This window comes from Syngnathoides biaculeatus, chromosome 17, assembly GCF_019802595.1.
Source record: "Syngnathoides biaculeatus isolate LvHL_M chromosome 17, ASM1980259v1, whole genome shotgun sequence".
NCBI lineage: Eukaryota > Metazoa > Chordata > Actinopteri > Syngnathiformes > Syngnathidae > Syngnathoides > Syngnathoides biaculeatus.
Window position 1 is genome coordinate 1,477,779 of NC_084656.1, and position 21,302 is coordinate 1,499,080.

Here is a 21,302-nt window from a genome sequence, read left to right on the forward strand (position 1 = left end):
TAATGTTACTTTCACTTTGGTAGAGTCACTGATGGTGTATTGGTACACACACCTGCCTTTGGTGCAGGCAGCGTGGGATCGATTCCCGCTCAGTGATGGTCTCAATTTCTGCTCTGTGACTGACTGGCCACCAGCTCAGGGTGTAGTATGCCTTTCGCCCAAAGGTACCTGGAATAGGCTCCAGCTTTCCCACAACCCTTGTGAGGATAAGCAGCTTGGATAATGACATGACATGAGTTGACGTTGATGATCACTAAACACCAAACGAATGAAAATGCACACTTGGGCTGTGTCACTCACGTTAGTGGATTCGTCCAACTGCGGTGAGAAACACAATCTCCGATGTCGATCCACACATCAGCCATGGCTTCACAGTGTAACTGTACTCCTTTACAGCTGCAGAAATTTTATTGAAGATAATATTCCCGCCTTATTTTTAAAAGATCGGAACAACAAGTCAGCTATGCCCCTTTTTGTGTGATGTGACGAACCCGGAAAACGGTGTTTCGGTTACTGCAGTGTGCCAGATTCGGATTTTAGTTCGTTCACTTTTCTCATTCTCACCTTGTTTTTCGGCGGAATGTCTGTGTCGTATTTTCCTTAAACACTTTGAAAATGCCGTTCCGCATTTCACTACACTGGCAGATGAGGCAAACGGACTTCGAAAATGACAAAGTGAAAAAAAAAGTCAGCCTCCAATTCTGTATGAAAGTGATACGTTTTTGTCTTCTTTACTGCAGTAGTAGTAAAGTAGTAGTATCCATACTCATGTTTGTTAAGATTTCTTAAGTGAGAGCTTAAAATGGAGGGGGGAGGGGAGAGACACACTGACAGCGTGTTTTCCTCTACAGTCGTTATTTGCAGATGCACAGTGAGCTAAAGTAAAAAAAATACGACTGATTTCTTTTTGTTTCTTTTCTTGGCAAGCCGTCACGATCGAATGAACCTGCCTCTTCGATTTTAACTTTGAGATTGGGAGTTGTTTTGTGTGTGTATGTAGGTACCAAAATGTTTAAAATATGTTAAACGTACAATATGTATTTATACTTTGCATCTTCTTCTTCATTTCCTTTCGGCTTGTCCCGTTAGGGGTCGCCACAGCGTGTCATCTTTTTTTCATCTAAGCCCATCTCGTGCATCTTCCTCTAACACCCACAGTCCTCATGTCCGCCCTCACCACTTCCATCAACTTTTTCTTTGGTCTTCCTCTCGCTCTTTTGCCTGGCAGCTCCATCCTCAGCACCCTTCTACCAATATACGCTCTCTCTCGCTTCTGAACACGTCCAAACCATCGAAGTCTGCTCTCTCAAACCTTGTCTCCAAGACATCCAACTTTGGCTGTCCCTCTAATGAGCTCATTTCTAATCCTATCCAACCTGTTCACTCCAAGCGAGAACCTCAGCATCTTCATTTCTGGTTCCTCCTCTTCTCTTCTCTTCCTTCCACATCCCAAAAACGTGCAGCATTAATTGGACACTCTGAATTGCCCACAACTGTGACTGTGAGTGCGACTGTTTGTTTCTATGTGCCCTGCAATTATCTGGGAGCCAGTTCAGGGTGTACCCCGCCTCCTGCCCGTTGACAGCTGGGATAGGCTCTGGCACTGCCTGCGACCCTTGTGAGGATAAGCAGCTAAGGAAATGAATGAATGGATGGATAAATCTTTATTTGTTGACATTTTAAAAACTTTGCTACATTACAGTAAAACTATTTGTCATAAAAGGGATACTTTTTGTTTGACTTAGCCGAATGGGATTAAAGTCACCTCCCATAATAATTGTGGAATTGCACTAACAAATTAATTGTGTGAAAACAGTTTGTGGAAAAAGGCTCAGTCATCTTTACTAGGAGCGGATATACTGGACAATTGTTAACACATTCACCCCGGCAGCATCTCAAGTTTTTTGCCCAACTTAAGATCTTTTTCACCAGTCCTCCCATCCTATGCCACCTTGACCCCTCCCCCCGTTCATGGTGGAGGTCAACTCCTCAGACACTAGGGCCGGGGGCGTTCTTCCACAGCAAAAAAACTTCATCCCTGTGCCTTCCTTAACCATTGTCTATCCCCCACCAAATGGAATCACAAAATCTGCAAACCAAGAGCTGTTGGACATCATCTGGGCATTAGAGGAATTGTTGAGGCACTGGTTGGCTGGGGATGGTTTTACCATTTATTTTCCACAAGAGTGACCACAAGAGCCTTGCCTACTTCCATACCACCAAAAACCTTAAGCCCTGGCAAACTCATTGGGCCCTCTTCTTGAGGCAATTTAATTTCTACTTCTTCTATCCTGTATCCCGCAACAGCAAACCTGACACCATGTCACAAATTTTCTGATGCCCTTACAGTCCTGCAGAACCAGAATCCATCCTCCCTTCCTCGTGCTTCATTGGAGAAGCCACTTACAAGATCGAACAGGTGGTGAAAGAGGCTCAAAAGACTCAAACAGATCCTAAGACCGGACCTCCGAACTGTCTGTTTTTACATAATTCTGCATGGTCTAACATCCTTACGTGGGCCCACAACTCCAAGCTCATCTGTCATCCCAGCATCACCCGCACCACTCAGTTCATCCAGCAGCCCTTCAGGTTGCACAGCCCCAGGGGTTTGTCCAAGCCTCCTCCTTCAGTGGCAGAGAAGTCTTCACACCTGTTCCCAGCTGGTCTACTGTGTCCCTTGGCCATCCCAAGCCTCCCTTGGTCCCACATCACTTTAGACTTCATTACCGGCCTACTGCCCTCTGAAGGTAACTCGATCACTCTTACTATTGTTGATCACTTCTCCAAATACAGGGTTCCCTTGCTTCCTTTGCACTTCACTTTTTGCGGCTTCAGTGCGTCGTGTTTTTTTCAACCCCCCGCCCAAAAAAATTTAATAAAAATAAACTTGGAAAAATACAGCCATATTGGCATATTGTGGGAAGACGCATTGATACAAAGTGCGGTGATTGGTCCCCGGCGTGACATCGACCACTGAGAGCATGTGTGGATTTATCTCGTAAGATTATTGGCTGCGCATCATCGAAGCCTCACCCTACAACTTCCATTGTAGCTTTGTCCCATACTTTTCTTCATCCTTCCTTTCCACCATTTTTTTCTACGCTGTCTGCGCAATAAACTCATCTTCACAAGCACAAGTACTGTGCTGATGCAAAAGCTTCCTCCGAAGCACCAAGAGGAAGAGGAAGAGGAAGAGAATGACAATTAGCATAAAAGTAAAATTTTTGGATATGATCAAACACGGCAGATGTTACGCTTTTGTGGTACGCCATTATGGCATGAATGAATCCATGGTGCGCTACATAAAGAGGGATGAGGCAAACAACTGTAAAACCGCTTCAACAACTTTTAATTAGGAAGCGAAATGTGTGGTGACCATGTGAAATAAGAAAATTGTTTGACTGGAAGCTGCATGAACTTTGTGGATAGTGGATTGCAGAAAAAAGGCGGTGAGTTTGAACACCAACATGATCATGATCAAAGATGAAGAAGAAAGTGAAAAGTGGCCTTACCCTGGAGAACATGCAACAATTGTGCAATATGGCAAGGGCATTGCAAATAGTGTATTATCGGTGTGTACCTCTTTTATTATTGATGTGTATCTCTTTATTGATGCGTATCTTTTGCTCACATTGCTCACCCATGCCAAATAATCAGTTAACCTTACAGGTGAGACCGGGGCATGGGAATGTGCCAGTTATTACCACGGTGGTCATTATGAAGATAGTTTGTGGTGCTCTTATTTTATGATGCACTTCTCTTTGTGATGCTCTTTATTTGTGATGCTCTTTATTTTCCTCTTATGCGTTTGTGATGCGGACCCTACTGAATATTGGGGAAATGCTGTAGGTCCTCTGTAGCTTTGCACTTCTGATCTGCTACAGCGATTGTCTGTCACTCATTTGTGCCCAGAATATTCTGTAAGTAAAAGCTTCGAAGAAACTGTTCATCATCTCCAGCCTGTATTTGGATAACCAACATTCTCACTACCCGAAATTAAACGAACACACTGAGAGGAAAAAAAGCGTCCTCCAACAATTGGTGACCCTGACGTGATTTCGGACTGAGGTGTTGGTTGACAGACAGAACATCGGCCGGCCAACAATTGACAGGTGAGAGGACATTTATCCTCCAAAAGTGATCTTCTGTTTGTTAACTGGTGTTGAGGTCCGTGTCACATTTGAATTTGTGTCAGTGTGAAATTTCTGGCTGGTTGAACAGTGGGGAAATTGTGGGTGGTATAGTCCTGGGTTAGAGGCCCTGGTGGGACACCGTCGCGTCCCACCTAAATGGTTGAAAAGCCGTAGAGTGTGTGGGCGTACCACTCTAAGAAGGGTTTAGAAGTGCCCTGTGATCGGAGGTTGATCCGACACGAAAAGGTTGTAAATCCCGTGACTGGCAGACAGACCAGTGGGTTGGAGCGTGTACAAAACTTTCTGAACCGAGAGGTTGTCTCGTTCTTTTCGGAGAATCCCCGAGACTAGAATTCTTCATTCCGAATCAAAGGACAAAGTGTGCACTATAAAAAGTTGAGAAGAGATACCCGGATGAACAGTGAATTGCGCATTGTAATTTTCTTTTAGGAGAGGTTGTTTCGTTCTTTCAAGAATCCTAGAAACTAGAATTCCTCAAATAAAATGAGATTTTAAGAGTACTTTTGAAAAAAAAAATCAAAGAGGTTCGACCACTTTTGACAAAAGACAATTTAAACAGAAATGCAGGGAGAGTTTGACAGGGAAAGTGAGTGGTTTGATTTGCGGCAAATACCAAACCATTCTGAGCAAGTGGTGCTAAGTGAAGAAGTGAGGAATGCATGTGATGTGTTTGTAGGAGGATTGCCTGAAAATGAACGAGAGAAAGAACAGTTGAAAGAATGGATGAGGAAATGTTGTGAGAATGGATGGCTTCCTCCAATGTCTTCAACTGCGTGTTTGGTGACATTAATGAGGGAAACGGAAAAGGCTTGTGCTAAAAGAGTGGCAGCTCTCAAATTGGAAGTGGAAAAAACTAACAGGTTGTCTCCAAAAGGTAGAAAGGTGAGAGAGAATGCTGAGAAAGTTGTGGAAATGAAAGTGAGAGCAAAGATGATGGCGATGGGATGTGGGTTAAAGTTGTCCCGTTTGGCTGTCAAGGAAGAGAGTGTTGGTCTGGTACCTTCAACACCCAAACTGCCCTCCGCGCCGCCTCCTTACTTGGAGGAGAAACGACCTTGGGCGTTGTCTCCAAATGACCCATGTGTAACACCTTATCATGACACCTAACCATGTAACACCTTACCAGGAAATTTCAGTCTCCAGTGATGAATGTAACTGCCGGTCGACTTGAAGTAGATGTAGATGATCAAAAGTCTCTCACTCACTCACAACAAACATCAAACATGAATACGGTTGCAGTAACTCTGGCTGCTGGAGTGACCGCCGCCATTAAAGAATTAGAAGGAAAATTGGACAAAGTTGTAGATTTAAGAGCTAACCCATTTACACGTTTGAATCAGCTAGGATGTACAAGGCGGAATTAAATATACACCAAGAGGTTCCACAAAATATTAGAGATCAACTTGAGAGAATCACCACTAAACATGAAAGTGGTGAAGTGAAGAACAAGAAGCAGCCCGACTTTAGAGAGAACAGGAATTTGCTGTCTACGCTCATAGAGGCCCTTCAAGTGGGGAAGTGGAAAACAGGTTGTACATTGATCAGTTACAGAACCAAGTAACAGATTTAAAGTGTCATGTCCAGAATCTTTCAGGTTCCCACCACGACTCTGTTCTGGATCAAACCGGAGGTCCTGAAGACCCCGAGAAACCTTCCGAAGGTCCAGCTTCTCCTCATCGGCCTGTGACTCATTCCCAAATCTTACAGGCTCCCATGTTGGCCAAAGTTGATCCGGCTACTGGTAACTCTGCTATGTTTTACAATCCTTTCTCTCCCACTGATGTGAGTGTGCTGATGCAGAAACTTGCACCTATGCGATCTGGTGGTGTAAATTGGCTTCAAGCAGTGCAGAGAGCGGTTACAGGACAAATGCTAACAGTAGGTGATATCCGTGTCCTTCTTACAGAATCATGTCCACTTTCACAGTTGAATACTCTGATGCAAAATTCAGGTTTTTCTTCTCTCCCCGATCATCAGACTCTTACACAAGAAAATTATTTGACCTTTTCTACAGCACTGGACGCTTTGTTTCCACTTCCCGAGTGTGTTATCTCAGATATTGTGTTTGCTCCCAAAGCAGATGAGGAGGCCGCGGCTTTTGTTGTCCATGCCCTCACTGATTATTCTCTGAAAACAGGACACGCTCCTACGGCCTCTGCCTTGCATTCGCAAGTGTTTTGAGCAGCTATTTTGAAGGGCGTTCCCAAGTCTGTGGCGCAGGCCATGGAGGCCAATCCAGACCTTCCTGGTGCTGAGGTTGACCGGTGGTTGTCACATCTTAAACATCATTTGAGGAGATATGCTAAAGAGAAAGAATCTAAGGTAGACAAACATAAAAGTACAGAAACACAACTTGCTATGTTGCAGTTGCAATATCTGAAAAATCAGGAATAAACCACTCATGCTGTGATCTTATCTCCCTCTGTTGGTTCCGAGTGCATGATGTATCAAGCAGGTTCATTCATAGGTCGAGGTGCGCCCCCTGGTGGCCATGACATGTGCTTCAATTGTGGACAGCCGGTCATTGGACCCGTGCTTGCAGACAGTGACCTCAAGTGTCCGGATGGAGAGGCAGAAGCAGAGGCCAACAACCTGCACGTGGCTACAATCGACGAGGTTACAACCAATCCCGAGATGAAGGACATCTTGGACAGCAGCAGCAGCTACCGCAGCAGCAACAGGGATATCCCTCAGTGCCAAACCAGCAGTATCTACCGCCCTCTGGTGGACAGTTTCCGCAATGATGGTGCCCTGAATTCACATGTTTAGGCCTGCAGGAGCCTTTGATGATCCTGACGGTAGGAGGATTAACTTTATCATTTATGGTTGACACAGGAGCTCGGGATTCTACTATCACAACCCTGCCACCTGATACCTCGCTTACCAGGAAAACCATCTCACTTGTTGGATTCAAGGGTGAAGAAACTGCCCTGCAATTGACCACTGCAGTGACTGTTCAATGTTTTTCACGGACTTTTTTGCATTCTTTTGTGTTTGCACCTAACTGTCCAGTCAATCTTTTGGGCAGAGATCTCCTCATCGGCACGTGCCCTCTCATCAAATGCAGCCCTGATGGACTTATCCTGGAATTTCCGGATGGTAACACGTACTGCTGCTCTGCCGCCTCTGCCTCTGGTGCCAACTCCCAGTTTCCGCTTGTTGAACAACGCCCTGTGGCATGCGCCACTGCCGACATCTATTGGGTAAGAGTGGATATTGACTCCAGTGGTTGGCTCGAGGCTGAGCACTTTGGACTCTCTGGTCACCTTGGGTCCCTAATCTCAGATATGGTAACTGATTGTATGCATTGCACTCTGTACTATGACAGATCAGGAGAAGAGATCTATAGCGAGGCATTTCAGGACATTGATAACAACATATGGGAATTGAACATGGGTGATCTGTTTGTGGGCAAACCAGGTGTTGCCTTTTCGGTGTTTTTGACTCCTGAACAACTAGAATGGTATAAGATGGCGGATCCTCCGGATCCTTCTATGCCTCCTTGTCACCCACATGTCTCCTTGATGGTTTCGCCTCAGCACACAGCGAAGGATCTTGGTCCGTTTGTCCTGACATGGACACAGGCTACAGATTGGCAAAATTCATTTCACTCTCAATTGCTCTATTCCTCATCCCTTGACGCTTATTGGATTCAGTCTAACACATTTTTGCCAATTTCTGTTTTGGAGCACAAGCTTCTGGATAGGCACCATGGACGTGAAACGACCGACAGTGACTTTGCTGGTCAACTTCTTGATTCCCTTCCTGCGTTGCTGTGGTCTACGAATCCCACTGATGTTGGTCTCTGCAATGTCTCACCTGTTGCGTTTCTGATGAAACCAGGACGAATATATGTTCCCCAATACTCTGTAAAAGAGGCCGGGATGGTTGGCATTTCGGACACAATTGACGGCCTGCTCAAAGCAGGGGTGTTATGTGAAATTCCTGAATCTGATTATAACACACCAATTTTACCCGTTGAAAAGAAAGACACTGGAAAGTTTCGCATGGTCCATGACCTGCGAGCAATTAATGCGGTTGTTTTAACTCCCACTTTGCCAGTCCCGAACCCTCACTCGACACAGTTCCAAATTACATCAGCCCACACTCACACTTGCATTGACTTGGCTAATGCTTTCCTTTTGCATTCCTCTCGATCCTTCAATGAGGCAATTTTTTGCTTTCACTTTTTGTTACTCCTACAATCGCCTGCCTCAAGGTTTTGTCCTTTCCCCCGGACTCTTCAACAACTGTCTTCGTCAGTTCCTGTCTCCGCTTGAATTGCCTAATGGAGTTCTCCTGGTGCAGTATGTGGATGACCTCTTGGTGGCAGCTCCATCTGAAACTTCTTGTCTTGAAGCCAGCAGGTCTTTGCTCTCTCATTTGGCCTCTGTTGGCCTGAAGTATTCCAAGTCCAAACTTCAGATTGCCCGACCACAGGTTTCCTTTCTCGGACGACTGATCTCACGCCACGGCACAGGAATGTCTCCCTCTCACAAAGACGACATCCTTCATCACCCAAAACCAATGAATGTCAAAACTATGCTGGCCTTTCTTGTTCTTTGCAACTACTCCAGACATCATGTTCCAGACTTTGCTGAACTTACTTACCCGCTCCGACAGATGGTAAATGACCAGGGTATGCGGAACCTTTCTAATATTCTTTGTTGGACCACGGAAGCAGATACTTCCTTCATTTCCTTGAAACAGCATCTTTCCGCTGCTGCGGCTCTTGCGATTCCTGATTACAACCGCATGTTTTATCTAGACGCATCTGAAAAGGTCAGCAGTTTGTCTGCTGCCCTTTATCAGAAGGGGGAAGGAGGAAGTCGACAAGTCTGTATGTATGCATCCACTCCATTGGAAAAATACGAGCAAAGACATCCAATATGTGCTGCTTTTGCATCTGCTCTAGCCAGAGTGATTCAGAAAACATCTCACATTGTTCTCCATCACCCACTGACTGTGCGAACATCACACAGTACAGTCCAGTACGTCACAAGTCAAGCAACCATGACCGGAGGAAGACAGAGGAAAATTCAGGCAATTTTAACACAACCACATGAAGGAGTAAACATGGCTGAAGGTCTGCTTGAAGGAGAACCACATTGTTGTGTACAAAGAACTAAGGAAGAAGACTCACTTCGGACTGAACTCTATGAGACACCGCTTGAGTACCCGGACTTCATTCTTTTCACAGATTGATGTTGCTTCAAGGGCAACGATGGCCTACAATCTGGATTTGCAGTAACCCAACCCACAGAAACAGGTTTTGAAGAAGTCCAAGCTGTAAGAATTTTAGGCTCACATTCAGCACAAAGAGCAGAAATTTTGGCATTGACAGCAGCTTTGAGGTTAGCAGAAAACCACTCAGTAAACATTTACACAGATTCAGCGTATGCACACATGAAAGTTCATGTTGCATTAAAAGAATGTCAGCGAAACAATTTCCAAACTGCAACCAATACACCCATAAAACATCAGGACGACATTCTCAAATTGCGAGATGCTTTACTGCTCCCAACAGCGGGAGCAGTAATAAAATGCAAAGGTCACTCTCGAACTAATGATTTTGTGTCAGCAGGTAACGAATCAGCAGATCAAGCAGCAAAAAAGGCTGCAGGGTACCGACCAACACTCCAACTAATTGTAAGTGAGTCTGAATGTGAAAATCAACAGGAGGTGACAGTACAAACAGTTAAGGTGTGGCAGGAAAAGGCAAGTCCAGAAGAAAAGAGTGTGTGGAAGTCGAAAGGGGGTGTCAAAGATGAGGATGGCATATGGCGAAAAGAAGGTAAATGCATTCCATCTCAGCCACAATTGAAAAATCTAATTTCTGAAGACCATGGAACATGCCATGAAGGTGTGGATGAAACATTGAGATGACTCCACTGCTGGTGGCATCCTTTTATGAGACAAATTGTTAAAGGTGAACTGCAGGACTGCAGCGTGCAAACCTACTGCAAAGTAGGTATAACAGTAGACCTACAACAAAACCACCGCAGGGAGTACACGATCCGGACGTGGATGCTCCTGGTCAGGTGATTTCAATGGATTTTACTGAGGATTTACTGATGATTAAAACAGTGTCAGGTTACCGGTATTTGCTAGTTATAGTAGATTCCTTTTCAGGATGATGGCCGGAAGCATATCCCTGCAAATCTGAAACAGCGAGCGTAGTGGTAAAACATTTGGTTCATCATTACATTCCAACGTACGGGTTCCCTAGGAAAATTAGATCAGACAATGGAACTCATTTCAAAAACAAACATCTCCAGGCTGTAGAAAAAACATTAGGTTTGAAACATCATTTTGGTTCTGTGTATCATCCACAATCGCAAGGTCAGGTTGAGCGCATGAACAGGAACATGAAGGAAAACATAGCTAAGGCTTTAGCTTCATCCACACTCAATTGGTTGCAAGCTCTTCCATTGGCATTGATGAACATTCGGATGTCATTAAATTCTTCTAAAGGGTGGACTCCATTCGAGTGTCATACTAACAGACCGTTTCCTGCACCCACAACTCCAAAGGCTGTGGGTGACATTCCAGGCCCACCTGGGCTCAGGCAACTAACCATTAATTTCTCCCATTTAACAGAAAGACTACCAGACGGTTCCCTCGAAATGAACATTTGTGAATCTGTCTGGTTAAAAGTGATTAAACGACAATGGTCTGAACCTAGGTGGACAGGTCCCTTTCAAGTTACTGAGCGGACAGCCACTGCTGTACGTCTTGAAGGAAAGGGGGACACGTGGTTCCACATCTCGTCTACACGACCCGCCAGGTCCGCCTCAGGCTGAGCAATCCCTCCACCTGACGACAACCGGAAAACCGCGTCTCCAGTGCCGCCTGGCACCCTTTGATGACATCATTCTATAAGGGTTGATTTCACGGTACATGGGCACAATAATCCCGGTGAATCAACCTGGGACCAGGTAGTCTAACCCCAAGGTCCTGAAGAAGCCGAGTGTGCCCCAGCTCGACTCATCCCAGAGGAAAAGGTCCCATCTCCGTGATGTTCAACATGAGTCCCTCTTCGACACAGACATTGGCAGGGATGGCCATCGTCTGGGTCGTAGCCATCCTGGTGCGGTCAGGGGTCATGGTTACGGGAAATGTTCGAGTTACGTTCGAATTCAATGCATGCAAATTTTACCCTTGTTCTTGGTGATTACTGCTGCCATTGAGAAAAAGGACATTTATGTTCCTCCACCCTATATGATGGCTGAATTGCTTCCTCCTTCCGGCCCGTTCGTTGAACCACAAGCTCCAGACGATGACGCGGCTGGAACTTTTCTTTCTGTTTATTTCAGGTGTCGGACTCTTTTGAGTCCGAAAGGGGGATTTAAGTGTATTATCGGTGTGTACCTCTTTTATTATTGATGTGTATCTCTTTATTGATGCGTATCTTTTGCTCACATTGCTCACACATGCCAAATCAGTTAACCTTACTGGAGAGACCGGGGCATGGGAATGTGCCAGTTATTACCACGTTGGTCATTATGATGAGGATAGTTTGTGGTGCTCTCATTTTATGATGCGGTTCTCTTTGTGATGCTGTTTATTTGTGATGCTCTTTATTTTCCTTTATGTGTTTGTGATGTGGACCCTGCTGAATATTGGGGGAATGCGGTAGGTCCTCTGAAGCTTTGCACTTCTGATCTGCTGCAGCCATTGTCTGTCACTCATTTGTGCCCAGAATATTCTGTAAGTAAAAGCTTTGAAGAAACTGTTCATCATCTCCAGCCTGTATTTGGATAACCAATATTCTCACTACCCGAAATTAAACGAACACGCGGCAAGGAAAAAAAGCGTCCTCCAACAATATATATATATATATATATATATATATATATATATATATATATAAATTGCACAATACAACAATATGGTACAAGCTGTCAAGTTTAGCAATCGTATTGACGGGACTATGTCCTGTACAGGGGAATTTTGAAGCAGAAGAAATAACACAGACAACTACCATCACCACATTTTTCTCAAGGAAAAAAACCTCAGTTACACCATCAGCACCTCCAGCAGAAGATTCCCAGAGTGATGAATGTTAATTACGTATGTACTGCAATAGAAACGTTACTGTGCACCACAAAGTTTTAGAAATAAAGATTTATCCATCCATCCATTTCCTTAGCCGCTTATCCTCACAAGTGTCGCAGGGAGTGCCGGAGCCGACATCTCGGTTAACTGGCATACACACATCATGGGACTCAGCGCTGCGTCACAAAGGCGCAGTATTGTGCCCTTGATCTTTTATTCTATGACGCACACATCAAACTCAGGGATGTGTACCACTAAACCATCATGGACTCCTTTAATTTGCAATTTGATTTTCATTTGTAAATGGTACATTTCAAATTAAACAATAGAAATTCAATTATGGTTTCCAAATTCTGTTTTTGATGCAATTTTAGCATGGCAATTCAAATTCATGATACCGTCGATGATTCAAACTCAATTCCTGCTGACATATTTCACTCCAAAGAAGTAGGTGAAACCAAAAAGAGTGTGGAAAGACATGGGTGAGCTGGGGAAGAGGTGGATAGGTGCTGCTCACAGAGACAGTGACTAAAATGTGAAAGCAGCAAACGCTATCTGGGGTTTACAAAATAATGGGTCGTCTTTTTAAGATTTCTATATCGATTCTATATTGTCGAGGTTGACATCCACACAGAAGAAGCAAGAATGAGTGTGTTCTGTGTGACCAGTTGTATTGTAGCGGAGGGTGTCCTGCTTAGAACTCAATTGGGATTCATTCATGTGTGTAATCGTTAATTTTCTAATTACCGATACTCAGATGACCACTAATGAGGACAGTACCATGGCCAAGATTTCACCCACACAACAAAGTGGTAGAGCAACCAAGGACAGAGGACTTTCAGTCTTGCATCAATACGGAGGTCTGCCATCATATTACGTGTATGTGCATGTCGTGTCCACTGTGGGAAGGCAATCAAAGGCAACAAAGGACATTTTTCTTTCCTCGGCAGGGAATAGCGTGATTCATGAATCAGTGATCATGGACTAGAAAACGGATGATAGTGCATAATTTTCACAAAATAAATAATTGTTAGCACAATGTAACAACATATGATATGAACCTTGATCCTTGGAAACTCAAACATTGTGAATCATAGAAAAACAAAAATCCCAGTGGTCTTTGCTTAGAAAATGTATAGTGCTGTGAAAAAGCATTTCCCTCCTTCTGAAAGTCATATTTCTTCATTATTTCCCCAATTTAATGTTTCATGTTACCAAACAAATGTAAAAATCAGACAAAGATACCCCAAGGAAAATTAAAATGCAGTTTTGAAACCATTATTATATTTGTTAAATAAAAAAAGCATTCAAAGCTTCCTGGACTGGTGTCAAAAAAACTAATTGCCCACTAAATCTAACAACTGGTTGTGCTACCCTCAGCAGCATAAACAGAAATCAAACTTTTGCTATACAGTGAAGAAAATGAGTATTTAGTATGAGTAACACCCTGCTATATTGCAAGTTCCGTGTTTGGAGGAAGACGAATGATGAGATCCATCCCAACAACACCATGCCTACTGTGAAGCATGAGGGTGGTAGCATCACGCTTTGAGGGTGTTATTCTGCACATGGGACAGGATGACTGCACTGTATTAAGGAGAGGATGACCGCGGCCATGTATTGTGAGATTTTGGGGAGCAACCTCTTTCCCTCAGTCAGAGCATTGAAGATGGGTCACGGCTGGGTCTTTCAACATGACAATGACCTGACGCACACAGCCAGGAAAACCAAGGAGTTGGTCCTTAAGAAGCCTATCAAGGTTCTGACATGACCTAACCAGTCTCCAGACCTAAACCCAATAGAAAACCTCTGGAGGGGGCTGAAACTCCGTGTTGCTCAGCGACAGCCCAGAAACCTGTCTGATCTATCTGTGTGGAGGAGTGGGGCAAAATCCCTCCTGCAGTGTGGAGGAGTGGGGCAAAACCCCTCCTGCAGTGTGTTCAAACCTGGTGAAGAACTATAGGAAACGTTTGACCTCTGTAATTGCAAAAAAAGGCTACTGTACCAAATATAAACATTGTTTTTCTCAGGTGTTCAGATACTTATTTGCAGCTCTATCACACAAATAAATTGTTAAAAAAAATCATACATTGTGATTTTTGGATTTTTCTTTTTAGATTATCTCTCTCACAGTGGACATGCACCTCAGATGAAAATTTCAGACCCCTCCATGATTTGTAAGTGGGAGAACCTGCAATATAGCAGGGTGTTCAAATACTTATTTTCTTCACTGTAACTGCCAAAGGGTTAGGGGTTTCTCTTTCCCACTTTTCTTTCAGAGTTAACTCCAGCAATACTGGAAGGTTTCTGAGTCATACTAAGTACCACGTCGTCAGCTGCTCATCCGCTTCCTCCGTTACCTTTTGCTCTTTCATTGCACTCAATTGAATCCGATAAACTTATGCCAATTGCAAAATCACGATTAAACCGTCAAGAGCGTCAGCATCATGTCACCCAGCAGTTGTGCATTTATTGTGGACACCCTGATTATTATAAATCCTCACTCCCTCTCCAACACAAAAGACAAGGCTCGAGTCGCAATGAGCCAAACATCTGTTCCCCCGAGCTCCCTGTCCCACATGACCATTCCTGCTTGATTTATGGTTTCCGCTAAAAACCATCCAATTACTACACTCCTTGATTCTGGTGCCAGTGACAATTTCATTCATGAAGAATTAATAAACTCCAACTCCCATTCCTGAAAAGTACCATTGCCCTGGATGGCAGTGTCATCTCCTTTTCGTCCACCAAACAGTACCTATCACACTCCTCATTTCTGACAATCACTGCAAAACCCAATCCCTCTTTGTCATTCCTTCTCCTGAGACACTCTTGCTTTTTGGTATTCCCTGGCTCCATATTCACAACCCCACCATAAAATGGATTAGTTTATCCCTGGATGGAGTCCTCATTGTCAATCCCACTGCCTGCTCTCTGCTTTACACCCTCCAAAGACACACCACCTGCTGCCGCCTGAGTAGACCTCTTACAAGTTCCACAAGAATATCATGGCCTCTCACCAGCATTCCATAAGGATTTAACTATTTCTCTCACCCCTCCCCTCTTACATATGACTGTGCCATTGACCTCTTGCAGAGGGCCACACTTCCCACCAGCTGACTGGACAATCTCACCAGTCCTGAGTAAAAAGCCAAATATCTTACATCCATGAATCCATGACAGCTGGCTTCATACACCCCTCATCACCTGTCGGGACTGGATTTTTCTTCATTGAGATGAAAGATAATCCTCTCCGCCTATCCAGTGATACTGAGGATGAAATCATATGCTAAAAAATAAATCTCCGCTTCCCTTCATCGACCCCTCGGTTGAACCCCTGTGTGATGCTCAGATTTTCACCAAATTGGACCTCAGGAATGCCTGCCATCTTATCCGTATCTGAGACGGGGGCGAATAGAAGACCCCCTTCAATTTCCCTCTAAGACCTTTCGTGGGTCTGGTCATGTCATTCAGTCTAACCAACGCCTCTGCAGTTTTTCAAATATTAATCAGTGACACGCTATGTGACATGCTCAACCAGTTTGTGTTTGTGTTCCTCATCTTCTCCTTTTCCCCCGAAGAACCGTGTTCATCAATGTTTGCCAATTCTTCCAGGACCTCCTCGATATCCAGATATACATCAAAGTGGAAAAATGCAAATTCCACCTGTCCTCAGTACTTTTTTTTCCAGATATATCATTGGATGTCATTGTAAATGGACAATTACAACCGGACCTCGCCAAGATCCAAGCTATCATCAACTGGCCCATCCCCACGAATCGGAAAGAACTACAAAACTTCCTCGGATTTGCAAATTTCTATCGTTGTATTCATCCACTACTACAATTAAGTCGCACTTCCCCTCACCAGCCTCAATCTGACAGCTTCCCCTTTCAGTGGACCGCAGCAGCCTCTCAAGCATTCAATAAGCACATATCCCTATTCACCTACCCTCACATTCTGCGGCACCCTGACTCCTCCTCCCAGTTCGTAGTGGAGGTTGACGCCACCGACTTTGGAGCTGGAGCTGTCCTCTCACATCGGGACGCCACAACCCGGAAATTGTACTCTTGTGCTTTCTTTTCCTGTTGTATATATTGAGCAGAAAGACACTATGACGTCGGCAACTGGCAATTACTCGCCATAGTGTTGGATCTGGAGGAGTGGAGGCCTGACTGAAGGGGACTGAACAATTGTTTATCCTTTGGACTGACAATAAAAACGTTGCTTACCTCCATTCAACTAAACGCCTCAATCCCCAACAAGCTCCCTGGGCCCTCTTCCTCAGCAGGTTCATTTTCAGTCCCTCCTTCCATCCCATTTCCACTAACGCTAATACTGATGGCCTGTCCCGTATCCACTCACCACCCTCTAGTTGAGCAGAACCCAAACTCATCCTTCTGCCCACCTCCTTCATGGGAGCTGCCATGTGGGAAATTGAGCAGGTGGTCAAAAAGGGCCACAAAAAAATCCAAAACTGAAAACGGTGAAACTGGACGAGCGTTTCGTTTTTGAGTGAGAAAGGTCGGGTCTGAAAAATGCATTACTAAGCCATAGTAGAAAGTGCAGGATGAGATGGTCTGTAGTGTTAAAATTCTGCATTGGCACAGCCTCATCAAGGGTGAAAGCACAGACAATACAGTGCACAAAAAGCAAATGGTGAAATTTAAATATAAGGAGCAAGATAATGTTAACTTTAAGACTGTTTGGGAGCATCCTTCAGCTGTCAGCATCCATTGCAAAATATATCATGCGAGCAATAATTCAATTTTACACCAAGAAAAATGAACAGGGATATCATTGTCGATTAAAAAAATAAATAGATTAAATACAGTTGGAAGCAGCCTTTCAAACTTATCGTTCACAGTCGGCTTGGTTTGGTTAGCAATTATTTTTTGTATAATTAAAAGAACATAAATTTGTCAACATTTTCATTGTAAGTTTGCAAAAAAAACCTTTTTTCTTAAAGGTGTTCTGATGGGAATGTAAATGCTGGAATCTTAATCTTTTAATAAACCATGTACAGTAGTACCTCTACTTACGAAATTAATCCCTTCCGGAAGTCACTAAGGAACATGAAACGTTTGTAAGTAGAAACACATTTTACACATAAATACACTTTGTTGCCGCTTAACACCCTGCTTTGTGGAGTTCGTTCCTTCTGTGGATCGACTATGCACACATTTCCCTCACCATCTCTATAACCGGTAAGTCCCAGTTCATGGCTTGCTGTGTTCAACTCTTTGGTCTTGGCCATGTTACAGGTTTGAGTCTTACTGATTGTATGGGGTGGACAGGTGTCTTTATGCAGCTAATGACCTCACACGGGGGCATCTGATTCAGGAAAATACATGGAGTGGAGGTGGACTTTTAAAGGCGGACTAACAGGTCTTTGAGGGTCAGAATTCTAGTTTATAGACAGTTGTTCAAATACTTATTTGCAGCTGTATCACACAAATAAATTGTTAAAAAACCCTACATTGTGATTTCTGGATTTTTCTTTTTAGATTATCTCTCTCACAGTGGACATGCACCTATGATGAAAATTTCAGACCCCTCCATGATTTCTAAGTGGGAGAACTTGCAATATAGCAGAGTGTTGAAATACTTATTTTCTTCGCTGTAATTGTGATATTCTACAATCTTACAATGTACAAACATTCATCACTGGAATTCGACATGAGCGTAGGAATAGTCATTGTTCGAGGAGAGATTCTCTCACTACCTGAAACATAATAATTTATATTTTATCCACTGGTTTAAGACAAAAGTGTTGGCCTCAATGTTCTGAGGTCCCGGGTTCAATCCCGGCCCCACCTCTGTTGAGTTTGCATGTTCTCCATGTGTCTGCTTGGATTTTCTCCGGGCACTGCGGTTTCCTCCCACGTCCCCAAAACATGCAACATTAATTGGGCACTCTAAATTGCCCCAAGGTGTGATTGTGAGAGTGTCTGTTTTTCTCAATGTGCCCTCCAATTGGCTGGCAACCAGTTCAGGGTATACCCCGCCTCCTGCCTGTTGACAGCTGGGATAGGCTCCAGCACTCCCTGCGACCCTTGTGAGGATAAGCGGTGAAGAAAAGGGATGGATGGATATTACCACATGTCTATTCATCCTATGTCTGTTTATGAATTAACATCTACTGTATGTGCAGTTGTATCTGAACACTGGAATAGACTGAGGAAGAGCTGAATGATATGGGCAAAATAGCAGAAAGAAACACGTGGATACACCTTACACACTATAAAAGATCATCTCAGCTGAGTCACCCAAAGGGAAAGGTGAGCTAAGTCCAGCATAAGGTGGGTGCAGATTTATAGTATCTGAAAATACCTGAAGGCTGGTGAAGATTTAAAAGACACTTGACACATTTAGGGGTGACTTGGTCGACATGACTTTAAAATTGCTAAATAATATGATAGCATGTTGGGCTGCAACGTTGACGGCCATAATGATAATTTTAGTTAACCACGATTTTAATTCTTTGGCCGATTCAAGTTGTAACACTCAAACAAAGTGACTCAATAAAAAAATAAGGTATAGATCAAATAAATGGTATCTGACAAATAATGTACGAGACTCTAAGTAGAACACCCTGGTGGCGGATGAAGGTAACAGATGGACCCCCTCCTGGCGAACATCATCATATTCTTGGCATCACAAACAACTAATGACTTTGCTTTAGACAAAAATAGGCCTTACAATACAGGTAAATTTAACTAAATGCTCAATTATTCCCCCGGCTTTTAAGCTATCTACCACATCTTGCTGGGGATTCCGTTTATGGGTTTATGCTAAGGGAAACGCCCATTTTCGTCTCACCATCTCCCAATTTAATGCAACCTTGAACCCGAATGCCATACAAAAGAGTTCGTATACTATGGAGGGAGTTGAAGTATTTTAACTGAAAAACTGAGGAACATTTTTTTTTGCAAATAGGAAACAACTGGTTGTAATTAATGTAGAATGCAGCTAACAAGGTAAACTATAGTTACATCTTATGCATGGGCCCTAGGCCACTACTGCGTGTCATTCCAGCAAAAATCCCAACACAGTGTACCCTGGAGGTAATGACTAAAACAACTCCTAACACCACTTGTCAAAAATGGAATACTGTTTATCCAACAACTAAGGCAGTAAAGGATAAACTGATATTTTCTACTGTGGCATTGGCTAATTTCTCCTGTCTTAGCTTTGCAGGGACAGTTGTTAAGGTGGGAAGTCTAAACAAAACATAGTGTCATGATATCCATCGGCAAACTGCCCTACTGCTTCCGTGTAGCGATGTGTGGTGGTGGTGTGTTGGTCAAAAGTTGTATGACACTAATAAATGCACGAGGAACGTGTGCACTCGTATCACTGCTCTTATCTGTGACTGTGTTTCCATCCAAAGCAGAGGATATACAATTGGCTCCATCTATCTCTGGACCTCCCCTTGGTTTCTCTTGGAAAGATGGTGATCCTACATACATTGATGCAATTGGCATCCCAGGTGACGTACCAGATGAGTATAAGTTGGCAAACTGCAGGATGGGAATCCATCTTGTTATGGATAACCCCGAATAAAAACATTGACAGGATCAACAACATACATTACAATGTACAGAAACTAAGTCACTATACGGAAGCAAGCTTTATTGCCATAAGGGAACAACAGCCTGGAACCTCACTCATGGCTTCCAGAACCGCATAGCGCATAGTGATATTGTTGACCACAATGATGACGTTATGACCTCTCTTCCAGACCTGTTCTCTGATCCAGAAGATTACAAATAATTAGTGCTATATTTTCCTCCGAGTGTAACTATGTTTGTTTTCATAAATATGATTCTGTAGAATAAAGCCGAAAGGGTGATCTATTAGATGATGTGAGGATTTGAGCAAATGTAGGATAAACAGGATTATAATTTAGAAATAATTGTAAATATAATTAAGTCACTCCTTCTGCCTGCAATGAAGAAATGCTTTGCTCTGCTCCAATTCAGTTACTGTTCCTGCCTGCAGTGAAGAATGCTTTGCTCTAACTACAATGAAGAATGCTTTGCTTCTGCCTGCGATGAAGAAATGTTTTGCTCTGCTCCAATTCAGTTACTGTTCCTGCCTGCAATGAAGAATGCTTTGCTCTGCCTACATTGAAGAATGCTTTGCTTCTGCCTGCAATGAAGAAATGCTTTGCTCTGGTCCAACTCAGTTACTGTTCCTGCCTGCAATGAAGAATGCTTTGCTCTGCTCTAGATAACGTGGCAGACGCATAGCGGGAGATAGCAAGAACAAAAACATCTAATCTAAACGAACTGTTAGAACCAGAAGCAGGTGCTGCCTGTTAAAGAAATGATGACCACACATGTACTCAGCAATCTTCCACACACATGCACACACACATGAACAAACAAGTACACTTTGTTTCCAACTATGTTTTACTTGCCGTCTCCTTTTTGTAACATCCATGAAAATAAGGGGCGTGTTGAAACTAAATGAATAGAGGTGCTGAGGAGAGGATAATCAGAGAGAGCAGTGGCGAATTGTACGAGACAGTTCCTCTCCACTCTCCTGCTGTCAAAGTTGAACTGGTGTCTTTGCTTCCCTTTTTGTCCAGTTTAATGAATGTCTAATTAGTAAACCTGACACTGGTCAAGTTAGTGCAATGTGGTTTAGGTCCAGACACAGGTGTTGTCTGCACTAGGGGAAAAATAATTGCCTTACCAGCGAACCAAGTATCCACTATTTAAGTCAGAGCACATGGGAATGCACAAACACAAGGATTGAACATGATGTTCACACCAGACCTGCTCAATCCTCCAACAGAAGGTGTGTCCATCAGTGAAGTTCTGGTGCGTATTCCTGAACAAAAAGTTAGATACATACCAGTCCCCATCACCAACACGACTGACCACATCATTTACCTGAATCGACACAAAGTCATTGGACATTTAGAAACTGTAAAGACAGTGTATTCAGGCTTTCAGTCAAAAGGAGAACAATCAAAAAGACACACTGAGCAAAACACAACCAGAGGGTGGCAGGGTTGAAAGACCTAAGGAATTGGACCCACCAGTTGACCTCAGCCATCTTCCCGAGGCCCAGCAAGAC

The 21,302-nt window shown here is 43.6% G+C and overlaps 2 protein-coding genes across 2 annotated transcripts in view; one reads left to right on the forward strand and one right to left on the reverse strand.

Annotated features, from left to right (window-relative positions):
* The window catches only part of slc27a6 (solute carrier family 27 member 6), a 97,414-nt gene that overhangs the window by 32,602 nt on the left and 43,510 nt on the right, over positions 1-21,302 (reverse strand). The gene's annotated exons all lie outside the window — the stretch shown is intronic.
* Positions 404-20,571, forward strand: LOC133515222 (uncharacterized). The gene is given in 6 exon segments (XM_061847506.1): positions 404-6,900; positions 6,990-7,070; positions 7,167-8,293; positions 8,295-11,864; positions 19,609-19,704; positions 20,301-20,571. Coding segments are annotated over 4 exon segments (2,580 nt in total). The 5' UTR covers positions 404-6,593; the 3' UTR covers positions 9,360-11,864; positions 19,609-19,704; positions 20,301-20,571.